This window comes from Chroicocephalus ridibundus, chromosome 10, assembly GCF_963924245.1.
Source record: "Chroicocephalus ridibundus chromosome 10, bChrRid1.1, whole genome shotgun sequence".
Classification (NCBI taxonomy): domain Eukaryota; kingdom Metazoa; phylum Chordata; class Aves; order Charadriiformes; family Laridae; genus Chroicocephalus; species Chroicocephalus ridibundus.
This window is the reverse complement of record NC_086293.1, coordinates 1,195,001-1,216,225: the sequence shown is the minus strand read 5'-3', so window position 1 is coordinate 1,216,225 and position 21,225 is coordinate 1,195,001. Positions and strand designations below refer to the sequence as shown.

General features: G+C 51.0%; 1 protein-coding gene across 4 annotated transcripts in view; it reads right to left on the bottom strand.

The window, feature by feature from the left end:
* Window positions 1–802: 802 nt before the first annotated feature.
* The window catches only part of PHF2 (PHD finger protein 2), a 92,068-nt gene continuing 71,645 nt past the window's right edge, over window positions 803–21,225 (bottom strand). For 2 of the 4 annotated variants that reach the window (XM_063347767.1, XM_063347766.1), the window contains 8 exons: window positions 20,843–21,021; window positions 20,553–20,626; window positions 18,638–18,795; window positions 8,963–9,240; window positions 7,111–7,206; window positions 6,098–6,207; window positions 4,658–4,919; window positions 803–2,054 (listed from right to left, as the gene is read on the bottom strand). In XM_063347767.1, coding sequence (XP_063203837.1) covers window positions 1,966–2,054; window positions 4,658–4,919; window positions 6,098–6,207; window positions 7,111–7,206; window positions 8,963–9,240; window positions 18,638–18,795; window positions 20,553–20,626; window positions 20,843–21,021 — 1,246 coding nt within the window. In that variant the 3' untranslated portion in view covers window positions 803–1,965. The remainder of the gene's footprint in view (window positions 2,055–4,657; window positions 4,920–6,097; window positions 6,208–7,110; window positions 7,207–8,962; window positions 9,241–18,637; window positions 18,796–20,552; window positions 20,627–20,842; window positions 21,022–21,225) is intronic. The other 2 variants (XM_063347769.1, XM_063347768.1) reach the window with 2 other exon arrangements.

Sequence of the window (21,225 nt, the reverse complement as noted above, 5' to 3'; positions counted from 1 at the left end):
AGGTAGAGGACTCTGCAACGCGAACCTCGAGCCTGCCGGGGCTGTCAGAAGGGGTAACAGGTAGCTCTGTGCCGGCTGTAGTTGGTTCGTGTCACTGCTGGCAGTGTGGCCAAGAGCTAAGTAGCAGCCTAGGTGTGGGCGATGTGAACGGCCTTCTGTTAGGAAAGAGAACTGCAGGAGCAGCACATGTCTATGGGTATAGAGGTATATCTCAAGAGAGGTTCAGCCACTCTTGTGATAACCAAGGAGTATTTGGAGAACAGCCCAGGGTCAATCCGGAGAAATGGCTGAAAGGAAATGGTGAGATACCTGATATTTCAGTGTCTGAAAAGAAAGGGAAAGCCTGTAGCATCTGGTGACCTCCCAGATGGAGGGAGGAAGCAGAGGGAAACAAGTATTTTTGCTTGTCCAAGGGAGGTGGATGACGAGAGCAGTGCTGGGCGGCGGGCAGACATGTCCGGGTGGACCATGGGGTATCTTACCAGCACACTCAAGGCCGTGCCAAATTAGCCCGGGCTTCTTGTGGTGCTACAGCAAGCAGAGGTCTTGGTAAGGGTTTTGGGGAACAGATGGGGCGCTGGCTTAGCACCCTGTGGTGTGCTTGTCAAGCTCCTGCTGAGGAGTGGGCTGATGAGGGCAGAGGACCATGGCGGGCTGTCTGCCCGGCTTGACCTGCTGCGGGTCCCTGCCCGCTCCTCCCACCCACCCCACGGCACCCCGCGGCTGCCTCGGCCCCCCCAGCCCAGCACCGCCCCGTGCCGACCCCACAAAAAGGCCAGGCCCAGGCGGTTGTGTACAAAACCTGAAATAGTTTACTTTGCTTTCTTTTTTTTTCTTTTTTTTCTTTTTTTAAACTTTGCTCTAGGTTTACTTAGATTTCGTGAACTCGATACAAGAGCATTTGATATGAATCGGTAAATAAAACACCGTCATAGATAGATAGCCACGATAAACTTTGTTAGAAATGTACATGTCGCGAAAAAATAATAATACTAATAATAATAATCATAATAAAAAAAGCCGGCGCGACGCCCAGGCCGGCGCGGCCCTCCCGGCCCTCGCCCATGGCCGCGGGTGGCTCTGGTTCCCCGCAGGCGCCGCGCCCCGGTAATGTGTGTATATAAACAAAGCCCATAAGAAATGTACAAATATAAAAAGCTACAAACATTAATAAATTACATCGTCACAAAACACGGAAACACTCCACAAGGTGCTAGTAAAATAACTCGTCTCCCTCCTCGTACAAGAAGTTACGCAAAGAGCTGGTACCAGCGGGCGGCGCCCCGGAGAGACTTTCCCCTTATAAAAAACCGGTGGTGGTTATTCCAAAAGCTATGTACAAGCTACATTCTAGGAAAAGGATGCCTCGGGAAACGCGGCTACACGGGGCGACAGGGGGGTTGCCTGAGAAACGCGCCCAACGCCTCACAGCCCAATGGCCGCCGCCGCCGCCCATCGCCTCACGGCCCAAGGGCTGCCGCCGCCCAACGCCTCACAACCCAACGGCCGCTACCGCCCGCCGCCCCACAGCCCAGCGGCCCCCGCCCCGCCCCAACGGCCCCGGCCCGGCCCGACCCGGCCCCGCGGCCCCCGCCCCACACGGGCCGCTGCCGCCCTCCCTGCCCGTTGGCCGGGCGGGAAGAGGCGCGGCCCGGCGCGGCTGCCGCCCGCCTCGCTCCTGCTGCTGCTGCTGCTGCGCCGGTGGCTCCACCCGAGGGCCGGGCCGGGCCGAGGCCGGGGTGGGGGGGACCGGCACGCTCCTCCGCGGCCGGGATTAGTATTAACTTTTTGCGGCTAGTCACTCTCAGCACTCTGAGAAAGGACATCTATATTAAAAAATATTTATAGCAGGATTCTGTACACTCCGACCGCTGAAAGTTAACGGGATTATTGTGGTGGTGGTGGCCAAGAGTCCAGCGGCAGCGTCCTCGGGCTCCCGCCGCCGGGCTCCCGCCGGCCCGGCCGCTAGAGCAGCAGCTTCCCGTTCCTGTGGATCTTCAGGATCTTGCCGAGCCGCTGCTTGGCCGTGGCCATCCCCTTCTTCGTGCGCTTTCCTGGAAGAAGAGCGGGGCAGCGGGGTGAGGGCCCGCTCCGGCCCCACAGCCCCCCCCGGGAACGACCCCGCCGGCCGCCGCCTCCTCCCTCCGGACCCCTCCAGGCTGCCCGCGGCCAGCCCTGCCCCTGCCCAGCACCGCTCCGGCGTGGGGGCTCCCCTCCAGCCACCAGGCAGGGCTCGGCGGGGAGCTCGGCACCACCGCGGCCGGGCCACGTCCCCTACCCGCACCCAGGGACACGTCCCTCTGAGTGCACCCGGCTCGGGGTGGAGGCTCATCCCATCCCCTCTCCGCTGGGGCTCCTCCTGCCTCCACAGTGCCAGCCCTGCTGCCCTGCGGCCGGGCTGACGGCTGGAACCCAGCCAGGCCAGCACCGTCTCCCTCTCTGCAGAGGCACCCCACAGCTCCTCGCACCCGGCAGGCTGTCACCGTGCACCCGCACGCTCCCCAGGGACCTCTGGGCACCTCTCTGCCATCCTTGAAGGGCAACCCGCAGCACAGGGATGCTGAGCTCGCACGCTACCATGAGTCCTGGGCCAAGCACTGCCCGAGGATGCCTGGTCCCTTGCCCTCCACACTGAGACCAACCCACCTACCACTGCAGCTCCACATTTCTTCTTGCCCTCTCCTCCCCCGGCTCTAGAGACCACCTGCATCCAGCCTTGCAAGGACACCGAAAAGACTGACACACAGGCACACACACACAAGTGCCGCGCACACACACACACGCTTCTTCAGGCTAGCACCAAGGCACTACAACGCACCCAAAGTGGACACCCTTCCCTGTCCCGATGAGAGGACACCACCACCACGAGTCGAGGGCCTTGCTCGTGAGCCGTGCGGTTCAGTGAGGTCTGTGCTCCCTGTGTATGCGTCCTGGGACCGGTGTGGCTACCGCAGCCGCTCACTGTCCCCACCACTCGCCAGCTGCCACCTTACGGCCAGAAACTCCCCTGGTCACCAAGGCACCTGGACTGCCGGGCACAACACAAACCCACACAGCCTTTTCTCTTCCCATCATGCTGCCGTTGGTGCACTCTTGTGCGATACCTGCAGAGACTCAGCTCCTCTCCACTCCTCCCATCTGCATTAAGTGCCCCAGCCTTAAAGACCATGACAGTGTGGGTGACACTTTCCATGGGAAGTTTCCTCATTTCTCATCCTTTTGCCTCACTCTGTAAGACTGAGAGACCGTCCCTGAGGAAGTCCTAGAGCTCCCTAATTCTGCTTCATCTTACCATCTCCTTCCACAGACCCTTCATTCCCGGTAATGGCCCAGCTGGTGGTCCCCAAGCTCAGGACTCTCCTGTGTTCCAAGCAGAGAGATGCCCTGAAGTCCCCTTGGTGCCCTCAGCTGTCCCAAGACCCTGCACAGGTGGCCCTGAAAGTCCTCTGCTGCCTATGAGGTCACTTGCTTTCTTGGCACATGGCTCCTTCCCTCCTTTGAGGACTGAACTATATACCGGGCAAGGTGTGATCCACATGCCTGGTCAGGCTCCCTTCACGATGCCCTGGCTGAGCAGCCCAGCCCACTGGCCAGACTGGGGTTCAGCTCCATTCAGCAGTCCTCTTCCCATCACGTCTTCCACTGGCTTGGACCTGTTTCACTAATGCCACCATTTCACCACAAAGACACAATTCCAGGCAAATTCGTTCATTGCTCTCCGGTTCTGCAGCCAGCCACAGGTGTTACCAGCTCCTGGAAGGACCCCGGCACCTACCACGGGCTATGCATGTCCTCCTGTATGGCCCAATCAAGATGCTCTGATGTTTTACTGCTTGGCAGGACACCGTGCACTACCTCTAATTTACTCCGCTCAAACATAGGGGAATGCAGGAAAGCTCTGCCACATTGCCTCACTTTTTACATCAGGGCCTCTCCCAGTGGATCGCACACTTTATCTTCATGCTACACGGTCCCACATCCTGCCTCTGTCATGCAAGGTTCAAGCAGCGAACAGGAGGTCCTAGCCCAGAACTGCAGGACAGCCTCAGCTTTCCCTACGGCAGACAACAAGAGACCTCTTCCTCTCACTTGGCTTTGGCTGCGTAGCTGCGTTACTCCCAAGTTTTGACATTCCTCTGCTCCCTTGTGGCAACTCTCAAGACAGGTTTGCAGATTTGCTGCTCTACACCCGCTGGGTAGGATGTCCTCATGCCCGTGTCAGCACAGGTATCGGTGTACAAACACCACCCAACCACAGCAGCGCCTGACCTAGCCCTGGGCAGAACAGCCTTCATGGGCGCATCTTCCCCTGGACAAGGCTTCACCAGCCAGGCTGGACTGAGACGTGACCACTGCAGGTGTTCCTCAGGAGCCTCGGGGCACGCTCAGGAGTACTTCCTAGCATGGGATGCCTCACACCCTGCAACAAACAGCCCAGCAGCAAAACGCATATTTGGGCCCACAGTGCCAGGACAGGCCCTATCTCCGACCAGATCTGACCTGGACAGGCCCTATCTCCGACCAGATCTGACCTGCCCAAGCACCTCCACGTACCCGTGACAGACACAACATGTGAAGGCCCTGCAAAAGCCATGGATTACAGGACCAATTCACCCTTCCCCATTCCTACACCATAACCCCAGACGTTTCCTGGTACCTTTGGCGGAGGCATTGTTCTGCGAGGATGATGAGGGTCTCCTCTGTGTGAGGAAAACACCGGGTGCCATCGGCTGCGATCCCCTGTTAGGCTGGGCGACCCCAAAGGTGCTGGCCCCTGCGGTGTACTCGTGATCTGTGAGGCTGCTGGCATGTGACTCCAGCTTCGGCTCTGGCGAGCTGCCTTCCTGAGCCGGTTTGTTCGCGTTGTTGGTTGACAGCTTCTTTTTGGTATTTTTTTTCTTCTTGCCTTTTTGTTCCTCCTTTAAAATGACAAACATGAAGCTCAGATTAATCCCCAGAAGACCTTTAGCTATGGCAAGGGCCAGCGGCGTTGTTTAGGGTCCTGATACAACGGAAACCTACGAAGTTTGCCATGTACAAACTGCTCAGGGTCTGTTCCGATACCATCTCGCTCACAGCTCGCTCTGCTGCGCACACACATTTGCCTTTCTTGCATCTATGTCTGCGCTTTGTGCAGAGCCTCCTTGTGTGTTAACTCTGCGAACACTGCGGCGAGTGGGAGCCAGCCAGGACCAAACTGACCCTGCCTTGGGAGACCAGCGTGGTTTTGCATGAATAAACCTTTTGATGTTGCACAAAAACTGGCACCGCCTATCTTCAGGTATCTTCATACACTGTCACAATAGCATGGAGGATATTAAACATCCCACTGATTCACAGGCTCTGCCTCCTGCTAAGACACACACAGTACCTCTTGACCTGTAACTGCACTTACATACCAGGAGAACAGTGGTCTGCCACCACCCTCTTGCCCTTGCCTACCTTCAGTCCGCTTCTTGATGGAACCCTGCTACCATCTTAGAGCTCTTCTACTCAACCGTCCGCACCACAGAAGCCCAGTGCCACCAAAACCTGCGTCTCCAGCAACTTGCCGAGGTGTCTCGCCAACCTTGCTCCAGCAGACCTTGTCACCTTTGCGCCTCACAGGGTCACGTTTGTGGCCTATGTGCATTATGCACTTAGCATCTATCTGACCTCCCCAGAGACCAGACGCTCACCAACACCCAAAGTGTCTCAATATCTTTGCTGAACTGACCCATAGTTACCCACGGTTCACCAAATCTTTGGAAGTAAATCCCTGTGCTTCCCAGCAGCCGATTTCCACAGACAAGGCAATCACACCAGTCAGACTTTCAAATACACACCAATACGGGGTTCACGCACACTCCTTTCGGGCGGCCTCCTTCTGTCTTAGCCCGGCAGCTACGCTCGCTCGCTCGCACTTCTCTCCACTGCTGATACACTGCCTGCTCTGCGCTGCAGCGTTGTCCCATTTATTTCCCCCGAGACTGCTGAGCCTGGTGTCACTGGCATGAATAAAGACTGAGGAGGACTGGCACTGCACTGTTACTTGGGCATGACTGCTGCTGGGGGAGAGGGCTTTGGTTTCCTGACAGTACTTCTCAAGTAGCCTCACCTGCTGTGACAACTTTGCGGCAGCAGCGGCGAGTCCAGTTTCAATGGAGGCGACTCTCGTGCCCTCTCGCACCGGTCTGTCTTGTCGAGGCACCGAGGGGCCAACTCGTGCTACAAGGAAAGCAGATGAAGGTGAGACGTGGAGAACGTGCCCATGTGAGCACCACAACCACATACTGGGCAGCGAGGCCCAGGGAGCAGGGACCACACACTGAGCAGGGAGGGCCAGGGATGCCGCAGCCTCTGCCCGTCCTTCCCCAGGATGAGTCCTCCAGTTACATTAGCTCAGGGAGATGCTGCCAATAAAGCTGTAACGCAGCTGAGCGACTTCACTGGCAGCTACAGCCACCTGAAGCCAAAGCCCCAGGAGGTTTCTGCCTCCGTTACAGATATGAGCGACTCCAGCATCATTTCCGAATGGACAGTGTTCACCACCCCATCGGCTGGGGGTGGGCATGCAGTGCCACAAGCTGATGAGACATGGGCTGCTTGTCACGCACACAGCAAGCCGTGGAGACTCCCCTATTAGTGGGCCACGTCAAAGGGGTGTAAGGACCCCCCGGCCTGTCACTGCTTCTGGTGAGCTGCAACAAAAACACCCGCCCAGACCACCGCCTTTGGCTGAACCCGGAGGAGACCATTTCCACACTCTCTCTCATTTCTTTTTACACAGTCAACACCTAAAAGCCATGGCTATTCAGCTGTCTGGGGATACCACTGCTAAGGTGGCCACCGATTGTTCCATCACCAAAAGCCTGAAGAAAAATAAACCAACAACCCACCCAGGAATGACTTTTTTCTGCCATCTGTTTGATGGAGGAAGGCTAACACGGCTCAGCATGAGTCCCAGTGCATGGTACCACCTCCTACTGCGCTGGAAAGGATTAATCCTTCACACGATAAAGAAATCGCTAGTTGTGGTCTTACAGTTTCCCGCTCCTTGAAAAATGGCGGTTTTTTAGTGACCTGCACAACTTAGCCTGAGTCTGGGCAGCACAGACCACATGGACTTACCCGTTGGACTGTAAGGGGCATCATCTGAACTTTTCCTTTTCTTTGATCGGGATTTGAATACTGGATTATCTTCATCTGATTCGAGAGAAGGGTAAACTACAGTAGGAAACAAAGGCAATAGTTTCAGTGTAGGAAACAGCTCTAGCCTGCAGAGAGGCCCACTTACAGGTGCGGTGACTACGGGCGTCACAGTTAGAATAGCGAGGTCGCCCAGAGGTACCTCTGAGGGGTGACACACCTGCAACGCTCAGGGGACTGTCTCCTGCTCTCATCCACACACTACCCTAAGGATACACAGTGAAACTTCTCAGGAAAAATTAGTCTTCCTCTTGTCTGTGGAGTGGCAGCAAAGCTAGAAGAGATGGGAAGCGCCTTCCTTATCCCAAGCTAGACTGGTACTGGAGACACGTCAGCCGACCGCTCCATTCCACGCCACACCTTCCTGCCCGAATGACTCCCACGCAGTCAGGCAGAGAGAAATTACACACGGCTGTTTACGCAGACGGTGAAAACTGCTCTCCTCGACTTAGGTGTATCCAAAAGATGAACATGAACCATTCTATCAAAGGACCCTTTCACAGGCGTCTGGGATAAACACCAACTTATCTGTCTAAATTCTGTCCCAACCTTTAGGATGAAGTTTCTGTTGTAGTTTTTGGGGTTTTTTTTCACATGCGTTTGACTTTCTTGCCAGTTGCCATTTGTTACATCGTGGTGATTTTGGCATTACTGTGGCATTTGACCACTGACACTAGAAATCTGCTGATCAGATGTGGCACAAACAGAGCTTCTGGAAACCAAGCCTGCTCACAGCAAAGACTCTCCGTTCACCGGCAGCACAGACACATGATGAACGAATCCACCCCTCGGTAGAGCGGAGCCTTGTTCACGCGTGGCATGTGTCTGTAACCCACAGCCCTGTCCAGCAGCTTCACGGAGCTGCCCGTTCCCAAAGCTCCTTCCAGCACTATCACTGCATCCCAGCGCGCGCAGCGCATCCCGAACGGCTGGGCAGCCGCCTTCTGCGACAGGTCACGGCAGCTCCGTTCTGCCTTGGCATCTCTGTTAATAACATGACAACACACACTCCACTTTGCCAGTCGTAACAGATGAGTTCTGATGGCCACGCTTGCCAAGGAGACTTCAACGCACACACACAGACTTTCGTGTTATGCAGCATAAACCTCTACCAACTTCTTGCCCTCCTTGGGGCTTTGGGCTTTCCAGTCTCTATCAGCCTTCACATGATTACTTTTCTTCATTTCCTCACTACTTATATTCAAAAAATGCTCCTGCAGATTATAATGGCAGAACTGATGGAACTGGTGCAAACTGGCTTTGTGCCCACTTCTGCTTCAGATGCTTGCATTCCCTGCCAACACTCAAAATACCACTGGATCCCTTTTCCAAGTACAAGTTCAACTTCTCACTCATCTTAGCTAGATATTTTATTGCTGTTGTGCAGACGAGGATATTTCTGTCATAAGTACCAGTACCTGACACACGTTTCTGGGACAGTTTCCCGTTTCTTGGCTGACTGCTGCAGTTGCAGTGGGATTCCACGCCTCTGAAGATCTTCTGACTGTGACATGCCTCAAATACAGTCTACTTGGATGGCCACGTCACCACCAGCTCTGCAGTCGGCCTACCTATCCCACGCTGTTTGCTTAATTTTGTCGTCCGGACCTTTTGTTATTTGCACTCCTCCTTACCAAAATACCCAGCAGATTTCAACAAGACAGAAAGCGAGCAAGCCAATCATGAGAAACGTGGTGGGTATTTGCAAACATGCACAAATACCTACATGCACACCCAGGCACACACTCGCTCACACTGCTTCCTTTGTACTTACCGTAATCGGAATCTTTAAAACAGGCATCTAAGTGGTCCTGATCTTCATCGTAATCTTCGATGTCAATACTGTTCTTTGTGCTTTTCTTTAGTAACCGTTTGCCGGCATTTTTGTTGCTGCCGCCACCCGTTTTTTTAGAGTTTTGTGTGGAGAGGGAGTTATTCTTCGCCTGATTGGTACCCCACGATGTCTGGAGGCAGGACTCTGACGACTGGAGGTTTGCCATCGATAGCATGCCCTGGATTGCTTCTTGCGTGCTGGGTGAGGCAGGTGGCTGACTGCAGGGAAACGGTGAGAAAGTCAAGAGCTATTAGTAACTCCAGAAAAACAAAACCCCCTCACAAACAGTTGACTCCTTTCACTGCCCAGTGTCGCTAGAAGAGATTTCCTGATTACTGCCCTTTGAGCAGCTGAGCATGCCACAAGTGACACCAGTTATTTTTAGGCTAACAGCAGTATCGCAGACAGCACGTCGCATTTGGGGTTGCTGTCCCAGAAGTCACAGAGCTGTGCGCCATGGGGCTGGGTGTGTGATGGGCAGCTCCCTGGGGGCCACTGTTACTGGTGGGTGAGGAGAGGGGTCAGGTAGCTTTTCAAAGCCCAGAACAGCACTGCCAGTAATGCAGCGTCTCTACTACCAACTCTGAGGGCTTACGGGGCAGCACTGGAAGGGGGTGTCGTGGTGAGCTTCTGCTACATACATGGGCTGGAGCACCTCTCCTATGGAGACAGGCTGAGAGAGCTGGGGGGGTTCAGCCTGGAGAAGAGAAGGCTCCGGGGAGACCTTACAGCAGCTTTCCAGTATGTGAAGGGGGCCTACAAGAAAGCTGGGGAGGGACTTTTTACAATGGCATGTAGTGATAGGACAAGGGGTAGTGGCTTCAAACTGAAAGAGGGGAGATTTAGATGAGATTTCAGGAAAAAATTTTTCACTCTCAGGGTGGTGAGCCCCTGGCCCAGGTTGCCCAGAGAAGCTGTGGCTGCCCCATCCCTGGAGGTGTCCAAGGCCAGGTTGGACGGGGCTTGGAGCGACCTGGGCTGGTGGGAGGTGTCCCTGCCCAGGGCAGGGGGTGGCACTGGCTGATCTTTAAGGTCCCTTCCAACCCAAACCATCCTGTGATTCTATGATACTGTTAAACAAGCAGAGGAAGAATTTGAAGAACTGGAAGGAAGCTCATTCATCGTCACAGGTCACATTTCTCACCGGGGACTGTCACCACCCCAGGATCTGCTGGAAAGGCAGCATGGTAGGGCAGAAGCAATTCAAGAGTTCTCTGCAGTGCATTGGGAGGGTTTTCTGATGTGGATGTGGGATGGGTTGATTATGAGAGCTGCTGGAGAGATACGGATGGGTGGACTACAGGGTGGGTGGAATCCTTGATTTCATTAAACTTGCTTTTTGGCGCTTTATTGCCAGTTTTCAACAGGCACTGTGTATCTACTACAGAAAGAAATACATTCCTACAGAATAAGCCGAGGTCAAATGATGTGTAAATTCTGACCGGCGTATACCCTTAGTGAGGTGGGAAAGCACGCTCCCCACGATATAGAAGAATGTAGAAGAACGATAACCTCGCCAGAGAACACCAGACATTAACTCTGCAACAGGCAGAACACATCATCAAATATTTCCAGAACTTTGGAGATCGGGCAAATAGCGAAATGCAGAAGAATGTGCTGTGGTAATGATTTTTTTTAGTTATGCAACAGAATCCACTAACACGCAGCATTTTCCAAGTAAATTAGCAGTACCACACCACTTTCTCTTATTTGATCTTAATTTAATCCACTTTAAACCATTACAGGACTCCAGACAGAGTAACGTACAAGACATAACGAGAGTTTCTGGGCACTAATTGCATTTATAAATAATCCTGAAAATGAGTTAAGACTGGTGTTAGCAGCTAGCAACTCAACAAACAGAAGAGCATCGAAAAACTTATTTAGGGAAGAGACATTTTAATCCCCCATTATCATGCCAGATGCCTTAGCCTTCTCCCTGTCAAAGGCATATTTTACATCATCTATAAGAAATTAAGGTATTTTCTCTCAATTTTTTCCCCCCACCGTTTTTGCAACCACTGGACTCTCAAAACACTGCAAACAGACCATCAAACACTGACCACTAAACGGGCAAATCAGAGAGGAACTGCCTTAAGCAACACAAGCTTCGACAAATAAATTGTGGAATATGATCAAAACCAGCGGTTTTGAGAGGCAAACCACAACCTGACCGTGTGGGTGAAATGTCTCACAGAGACAGAGCTGCACATGGGGCAAAGTGTTTCTCATTAGGGCATGTGCTTGCCTGTACTTCCATTAGAGGTATTGCAGCTTCCTAAGCCAACAAAAATTTAAGAAGAATCAGGAAGCAATTTTTAAGCTCTGGAAGGCCATATCCCCTTTCTGTAGCTTCAGCAACGATTTTAAAAAAAACCCAAACATTTATGAAAGTAAACTACCTGTGAGTTACAGTTATGGCTTAGGAAACATGTAAAATGAGAGCAGGAGCAGGAGCAAAGTGGCTTCTGCCCCCGAGCTCCCTCCCCAGCATCTGGCTGGCGAGGGCCCTTCCAGCACCCAGCGCGGCGGCCCCTGGTGACAGCGCAGACCCTGCCGCCGCTCTGCAAATCCCGCAGCCTTGCTCTCCTTTCCTCACGCTAAGAAATGACGTTGTGGACGAACAGAGAAAAGGACACTTTAACAAACTGGCCGGTAGCATTTCGTGACTCCTGTAGTGGGCTCCGCTTCAGCATTTTGCACAGCCTCCCTTTTCAGGGTTTTATTTCCTTTTACTCTTGTAAGGACAAGGACACGTGATTAGAGAGATTAGTTTCCTGCACTAACCGTTTGCTGCCTAGCAAGCACCCGGTGATTTTCAGCTCCACTCAGGAGCTGAAAGAGGTCCGCACTGGAAGCTGCCAGGTTCCCCTGCACCACCCAGCACCCCGCCAGCAAACTTCGGTGCAGCCCCAGCACCGTCCACAAGGCAAAAGAACCACTCGGATGGCCAGAAAGGCACGGCCAAAGCAGCGGTGGCCTCCCAAATGACCCCCAGAGCTGGGCTGCGGAGAAGGACTCAGAAGTCGTCCCAGCCTGGCTCCCACCCGGAGCCCACGCTAAGCCAGTACAGAGCCTGACGGGCCCAGCCTGCACCCGTGCCGAGCAGCCTCCTTAGCCACGCTAACGAGCCACGTGCCTCATCATCACCAGCAGCTGCCTTTCTCCTGCTGCTCCCCAGAGCTGAAACCGGCAACACGTTTTCACGTTATCAACAGAGAGAAGCACCACAACAGAAGGGAAAATCTGCTGTTAAAACTCGTCCCAAATAAAATCTCCCCCAGGGCCGACCAGCCGGGTCGGGACAGTGCGATGAGGAGCAGGGAAGGGCAACTCAGCAGGAAGCAGGGGAAGAAGACACTGGTCTGTACGGCACAGACGGCTCTGCGCCCCACGCACAGTGCTCTCTGCGACTATTTGTTGTGTTGGGTTTAAGCCTCAGGGCCTCAGTGTCCCAGAACAGCTTGCCGTTGCCAGCAGTATCTTCGCCAGGGAGGAGAACACAAAGGATCCCTTCAGGCTAGGCTTTGGGGCTTTCACATTGCCTGCGTGTCCTGCCTAGCCTTGACAAGAGCATCCTTTCCCTGACAGCATGTTCCAGAGCGGGTGGCAATAGGCAAACAGCCGTGATCGTGACAAGAATACACATGATTCAGCACAGACTAAGGGATAACTTCCTTAGTTGAGGCTAAGGGCACAGGAATGATCCCAACCCTGACGTGAGGAGAGGATATCACGCGGGGAGCTGGCGCCTCATTTTTCACAACCAATTCTACTACTGCCATCTCCCTCTCAGCATTCAACATCCCTGTGCAGATCACCCCCTTCCTTTCATAAGCAATTCCCATGCCTTTCACCTACACCCTCATGTCCAGAAAATGAATTTATTAATTTCAGCAGAATATTACTCATTGAGGGGTGGCTTCTTCCCCATTCTCCCTGCTGCCTATGCAGACAGCTGGAGGCTCCGCAGGGCAAGGCGGAGAGGAGAGACAGCAAGCTCACTAACGTCTCACCTCGCCTCTGATTAACTATCGCCCAGTCTCATCTTAAGATTGAGGGAAAAATAGGTAGGGGCAAAAGAAAGTCACAGAAACCATTGAGCGTTTTCTAAATGGAAATAAGAACTAACCTGAAACACGAACTATCTCATGGGGTTACAGAGAAGACAGAGCCAGACCCTTCTTGGCGGTGCACATCAATCGGACGAGAGGCAGTAGTCCCAAGCTGCCGCAGGGGAGATCCCAACCCAAAGAAGAAGAACAGGGCAATACTGAGGGTGGCCCAGCAGCTCACGCAGAGAGGCTGCGGAATCCCCAGCCCTGAATATACTTAAACCTCACCAGGGCCATGCCCTGAACACCAGATCAAACCTTGCAGCTGGCTGTGCTGCTGGGCTTTGTGTCAAACCTAGGCAGCTGCAGGAGGTAACTTCCCGAGGTCCCTTCCATCTACTGTTCTTCTTGAATACTTCAAATAAGAACCACTGAAAAACAGCTGTGCCTGTAAGGGGAAGGCAATAAATCACCATCCTCTCTCTGTGATAGTATTTCCCTGCCATTTCTGCATTTCCCCTCACCCTACCTGTGGCCAAGTGCAAATGAACCACAAAAAAGAAGTGGAGCCAAACAGTAATGACTTATCAGTATTTTTGAGAAGTGACAGTTGTATAAAACTACAGAACTCAAATAATTTCAAGTACAAAACCAGTATTTCCTTCCATTTTGGAATCAGACCTGGCAACAACAAATAATTTTGCTCAGTTCAAGGTTACCAGTCCCCTCCAAGCTTTCTCCCGTATTCCATTTCAGTTCCTTCAGAGTGTTTCCACATTTACAGCAGCCTTTCTGTGGGATCTCTGTCATTATCTGTCCCCATCTCGCTACCGTTGGCGCAAGTACGGGAGACGCAGCTCTCTACAGCCATCTAGGTAAAGCCATCAGGGCATTTGGTTCGGTCAGCTGCAAATGACGCTCCAATATTTTACAGTTTCACACAATTCAGACAAGGGCATTATCACAAAAAGCCCTGACCTGCTTCCTCTGGTACTGCTGGGGCCCAGCAGCTCCGGTGCCGGTCTGACAGGGCTCCACGATTCCCACTTGAGAGCTGGCTCTCATCCCCACAGACCGCTGTGTGAGCAAAGGCGATTCCACAGGCCTACCTGCACTACTGCTACCTGGAGTATCCAGAACATACATACATACATACATATATATATATATATATATAAAAGAAAATACATACATATGCCTACCCTTTATCTGCCTTAAAAGTAGGGAAAGATGAAAATTGTTCCTGAGAGTCAGACACAACCACATTGGCATTAAGTTGCGACACAGTATGTTTGCGTATCATGTTTCTCCTGTTTTTTTTTTTTTTTTTAAAAAGCACGTTAGGCCCATTTAAAAAGCCTAGCATAATTATGAAACGAAACATAGTAATTTCATTTATCGGGAGCTTTTTTCAATCAAGCTGCAACGCACACTGCCAAAGCCTAATTGTTTATACAAGAGCCAAAATTGATATGACACATTCCCACTAAACTACCACACACAGTGCAGTAATTCATGCAGAGTTTGGTTATGCGACTGCGCTTGCGACTTTGATTTCAGAAACCGCAAAGTCTACAAACACACTGGGTACAGAGCCCAGGCTGAAGGGAGGGAAAATGAAAGGCCTGAGTCCTAGCCCATTGCTGAATGGCAGTTTTAACCCATTGCAGACAGCAAAAGACACCTCCCAAGCAAGGAAGAGAAACTTCGAGGACCATTTCTTTAACTTGTTTTCTCTGCATCCCCCTCCATTTCTGCACATCGTAAGCAGGTGGCAAAACATGTCACAGATGGAACGGTTACTAGTGTAAATACGGCCAAGGCAGATTTCTTTTAGTTCTTACGATGGTTGACAAATTTCCTTATTTTATACCAAACTTCAAGCATGGGAGTCATATTATACTGGCAACTTTATTCCCAGAGTTAGGTACACCTACCTACCTGCCGACGTGTCTAATTACCTGCCAAAATGTAAGCGTAAATTTGACACAAACACTAGTTCCATTATGCAGCGTAACACAGAATGGAAAAGGAATTCACAGGAAGAGCCAAATAAACAAGAAGTGCCAATGCAGTTATTTCTTTTGAAGAGCAGACACAGAGATGGGGACAAATCTCAAGAGATCGGGAAAATCTAGAACCACTGACCCACCTGAGCTCAGACAACAAAAAATATTGCGTTTCCTGGGAGCTGCAGGCACATCGGTACCTCTCCCCATACCCTCTGCAGCCCCAGGTGGTTGTTCCTCTCCCCATACCCCCTGCAACGCCAGGAGGTGGTTCCTCTCCCCATACCCTCTGCAGCCTCAGGTGGTTGTTCCTCTCCCCATACCCCCTGCAACGCCAGGTGGTGGTTCCTCTCCCCATACCCTCTGCAGCCCCAGGTGGTTGTTCCTCTCCCCATACCCCCTGCAACGCCAGGTGGTGGTTCCTCTCCCCATACCCTCTGCAGCCTCAGGTGGTGGTTCCTCTCCCCATACCCCCTGCAACGCCAGGTGGTGGTTCCTCTCCCCATACCCTCTGCAGCCCCAGGACGTGGTTCCTCTCCCCATACGCCCTGCAACGCCAGGTGGTGATTCCTCTCCCCATACCCTCTGCAGCCCCAGGAGGTGGTTCCTCTCCCCATACCCTCTGCAGCCCCAGGTGGTGGTTCCTCTCCCCATACTCCCTGCAGCCCCAGGTGGTGGTTCCTCTCCCCATACCCTCTGCAGCCCCAGGACGTGGTTCCTCTCCCCATACTCCCTGCAGCCCCAGGAGGTGGTTCCTCTCCCCATACCCCCTGCAACCCCAGGGGGTGGTTGGCTGTTTTGATTAACCACCCCTTGCAAGGGGGAAGGCAGCAAAAGAGGAAAACCAGGGCTAAACCGAGATTAGATCTCTTCCCTAGAACAAAGCAGCCTTGTCAAGATAAGCCTTCTAAAGACAGGTCATGACTATGTTACTTCATTTTAAAATCATTGGCTTTTTTCATCCCCATTAGGAATGACCAGAGAACTCTTAGAGGAGACTCCGCACACACACCTCTCTCCAACACAGAGACGAGGATCCCCGTCACTGTCCCAAACCCTACGTGCTGATGCACGAAGGCAAGCCTGTCTCTCCCCGAGCTGCCTGGCACTTTACAACTGAGGCACCCTGCATGAAGCCTGTCTGTATAACATGCTTCAATCTCTTGCATCCATCTAAGCTGTGAAAGAGACAATTGCCTAATAAACTGAGGAAGGTTGAACCAGAAGACGTTTCTGGTTCAGCAGCGCTGCCTCCTTTAGACTTCTCTGTAGCTCTGTCACTGCACTGTAACTTTAAAAGATTCCATTTTCTCCATTTTCTCCCTCAACAGCAAAAAAAACTTCTCTTTTTTTTTTTTTTTAAACTGACTGATAAAACTTGCTTCTATGGTTTCCCTTGGTAACTTATTCCATATGCTCCCCTTTGACCACGCGGCATAACTTTTGGAATTCTCAGTTATGGCTTTTAACTTCCAGTCTTTCCCAGTTTAGATAATATCTTCCTCTCTTAGGGGACTTTCTCATTCCACTTTAACAGGTTGCGGAGTTGCAAGCTGCCCTTTTCCTGGGTCACGCACACCCAACACCCAGGAAGGGCACAGCCCGAGTGAAAGCGACACCACCATTCTCTTTGCCCAGTCTGTTCTCAATGCTCCGACCACTCCGACAGCTACTTCCACTTCCTTGCCCAGGTTCTGGGGCTTTGTGTAACCAGGGCACGCCTGGAGAAAGCCGGGAGGAAAAGGATGCTGTTGGGGTATCCCAGCAACCACTGAATGTGGTATCTGGCTTTACTACTCAAAGCAGACCGGTTTTGCTGCTTTGCACACATAGAACGGTGCAACGCACCTCTTGCTTCCATGCAACACCTGCTGGAGGAATCCGGAGTAGAATAAATGCTGCTTCAAGCAGCCAGCCTGGAGAACCAACGTGTCCCACCTGCTTGGTGAAGGTGGTTTTCAAATGAAGGCAGAGCGGAGATGGAACTGGCTTATTAAAATGCCAAACAAGAATAGCCTTACAGCACGTTTCACATCATTTCCCGTATCACCACCTCACCTTTCAGAGGACAATTCCTTTATTTGCACAACTGGCATATTTAGAGGCTAGAAACTTATGCCAGGAATTTACAAACAGCCCGCAGCTTCCAAAACTACCAAGGCTGTGGTCCCTGCGGAGGCATGGAGTGTGCCTAGGTGAATACCTCTGGTTTTCCACAGACAGGGAACAAATCAGTCAGTTACGACCGCAGTGAACCAGCAGACTGCTACGGAGCACAGGGCGTACGACACAGCAGTTCCTGTCTGCAGTGCCATTCTGTGCATGGAAGCCAGACACTCAGTTGACATTCCCCAAACCTCTTCCCAGGGATTTGTTCCTACAGTTTGAGGTAAGGAAGACATTTCCAGATGTGAAGAGTCCCACTAGCTCTTTTCAAAAGGACACACATCTGTTACCTAATTGCTCTCTCAGTGTTTCAGATCAGACTTGGCCTGTACAGAGCGGAGGTAGTCAACCCATACCTTTGTTTTGAGATGGGCCCCCATGAAACCCTTGTCCCAGACAGTCCTGAACTGCAGCATTTGAGTCTGGGAACCACATTTTCCAATTTTACATTTCTGTTCACTGGATTACCAAAAGAGGAAATGGTCTGAAGCTGCGGCAGGGGAGGTTTAGATTAGATATTAGGAAGAATTACTTTACTGACAGAGTGGTCAGGCACTGGAACAGCCTGCCCAGGGAGGGGGCTGAGTCACCATCCCTAGAGGTGTTTAAGAAACGTCTAGATGTGGCACTTCAGGGCATGCTCTAGTGGCAGAGATTGTAGGGGGGTTTTTTTTGTGTTATGGTTGGACTCGATGATCTCAAAGGTCCTTTCCAACCATGAAGATTCTATGGTTCCACGATTCTACCTAGTGGTGTACCTTATTAACCATATTCCAAAACACCCAGCACCAACTTCAGTGTCCACCTACAGTGGCCTCATACGAAACTCAACCAAGCCCAGGCAAACACTTCTATTTTAGGTACAGAAGTACCCACGAAAGAGTTTTGTTTTTTCCAAGCCATGTGCTTTGGTGGGGAGAAGGATGATGACCAGGGGTGTGTGGGAGGGTAGACGGTTTCCTATTTTCTTCTTTCAAACATTCAATATTCAGGGAACTGTGTGTCACCTTATGGAAGGAATGCTGGTCATTTACATTACTTTACTACATTATTACTACATTAAAAAACATTATTTGTGCCCTCAAGCTAGATTCACTGAGCTCTCTCTTCCTTTTGAACGATTCATCTATTAGAGTATTATTGCTAAAATGGATGTTCAGCATTTACAGATGTGAAATGCCTCTATTGGTTTAAAATATACCACCAAAACCTTTCCCACCCAGTTTCCCACCTCTCCCTCCAGATCACAGGATAAAGGAAGAATTTGCTTACGGGAGAAAAAGCAGTGACTGAGCTGCAAAATTCATTCTCACTCATACACACACAACCACAAAAGAACAATTTTTGATTATGTGTAAGAGTAAAAAACATCCCTTGGTGCATACCTGTTGGTGTTATACTCTAAACCCCCAACTTCCTTGCTTGCCTGCAAAAGATCAAGAATTCCCGCTGAACTTCCACTCTCTTTCTTTACTTTGGAATTGCGCCCTGGCTTTGCCTCTGTGTCAATGTGAAGCAAATCTTCATCTGACGAGTCATCGCTCTGCAAAAACAAGGAAATGGCTCAAACAAAACAGAAACCCACTAAGTTAGTCAACAAGAACAACACAATGATTTTTGCAGCCTGCTGCTCCTCCAAAGGCTAGCATTTGTAATTTGCTTTCCTTAAAAAAAACCCAAACAGACCAAAAAAGAAAAAAACCCAAACCAAGGTACACAGTAAAAATCTGTTCCCTTGCAGCCTGTAGACACGGTAGATTTTTCTTTTCCCTTACAACCCTGGAGAACCGGCTCTGAGACATGATCCTGCGTACGGGATCAAACCACCCTAAGAGCGGTGTTGCCGGGTGCTGTGTTGCTTTCTCAGCCCCTGCTCCTGTTCTTGAGACCACGACCCACGTAGCAAAAGAAGTGGCTGTGTGGCCGTGACTCTGTCAGCCCAGGTAAGCATCGGGGCACGGGTCTCTGCCTTGCACGACTATTAACATAGCCAAGCCAGACACAGGGACAGACCCGCTCCTGCCATCCCTGCTGCAAGGGGACAGGAAGATCTGACAGAGGAATGGAACAGATGCGTATGAACAGCAGCATCTGAGACCGCTGAAGGAAGCTACCGGCATCTAAGTATCCTTCCGGGGCTGGCACCTCTACGCACTGTGGTCTAGGGGATAACAGAACAGTGTTTTCCCCTTCCCTGTCCTGCTTTCAGGCCTCTAAAGCCCCCATCCTAATGCTTAGCCTGCCAGTTAGTGCCCTCTCCAGGAACTGGCCTCCCTCCTTAAGCTCCTGCACAGTGACATCCCAGCACGTTTTGCCCTGTTTCCTGTGCACTGGTCTTCGGATGGCAACTACTGACTCGCTCTTGAATATGCCTGAGCCAAACCAGGATGAAAAAGATTCCCTAGTTCTTCGGGTCAAACATTTCAGTCATGTACGGTTCTGCGTTAACAAGCTGGTTTGCTTTTTCTGACTGATTCAGATTTTATAATATGAATTTGAATTAACCACAGTTGGGCAAAACATTTAATTTTAACGTCATTTAATGTAATTCGATTTCCAGCAGACCTTCAATGCTACCACAGAGCAAACTTACGGCTGTGCTTTCAGCGTCCTGGAGGCAAGCTATCGACAGGCACATTGACACTGCCGCAAGTCAGGGACATGCCGAGGTCTCTTGCAGAGCCAAGGGCATTCTAGATGTAAGTCCGTAATGGGCAAAGGGAGACTCTGCTAAGTGATAGCAAACAAATCCTTTAATTGCTACGTAATAGGTATTGAGGGCTTCTAGTAACGTGAAACGCCAAGTGACGTGAGTTCAGGTGTATTAGCATTGCTCCGAGATTCATCTGTCAAACACAAACATGGAAATTTAACGACCCATGTTCAAAGCACATGGAAAGGGGGGAACAGACACTGGTTGGGAGCACAGCTCGGGACAGACCCCTCTGCCTGTCAGCAACGTCACACCAAGCCAGGTACGACAGAAAACTCCCTCTGATCCTTCCCATTCCTTCTTATGGCCTGCTCCTGCTCTTGTGTCATACAACTGTCACGGTGCCCACGCACCCTTCCCATCAGGCCTGACCATGTACAAGGAGCTGAAGCCACAGCACCAAATTATGCCTGTCCTGGCAGTGGCTGAGTCCTCCCTGTTCTGGGCAGACTGTGACTGCAGGATGAAGGAGAGGATGTGACAACAGCCCGGGAGAAGGCTCTGCTGCTGTCATGACAGTACTGCCCACGTGCTGTTAGAGACGTACAACGGGTGCCTGCTTGTGACAGGTACAATAATAACCATACCTTGTATGATACCGACTCCACCTTTGGCTTCTTAACAGGAGTGTGCTGCAGAGTGTCTTTTTTATCCGATAAAACTGAATTAAAAAAAAAAAAAGAAATACAAAGTCATGGTTCTTTTCCCTTCAAAAGACAGCTGTAACTTCTAAAGCAATCAAATCCACTTATATTTGACTGACAGTGAAGATGCGGCTTGCTTATTATAAATCACATAGATTTTAAAGACTAATTTTGGACAATCAACACGTAAGACCTCGTTGTGCACCTACAGCCAAAATAGGAAATATTCTTACAGGGCAGTTCTCTTTTTGTAGTGTTTTTCTTCCTTCTGATTGGAAACTCATCAATTTTTAGTTCACCGTCATCTGACACATATTCATATTCATCTCGTACAGGTTTTGCTTTATCTTCTTTAAAATTCTGCAGCGACCCAAACACACTAGTATTCAGCTGGGTTTTGACTCCCTTTGAACTGAAAAAAAAAAAAAAAGAATTACAAATCAGTAATAATACTTTGATTGGAAAACATTTTGCGAATTGACAGAAAGGAAGACAAAGAGTACCTTTATATAGAAATCTCAGTCCACTTGAACCACTTTCAGAGGTGCCACAGCAACTCAAGTGATTTTACAAACACATTTCTGTACCTACAATTTATATCTCAAAATATGAGGCC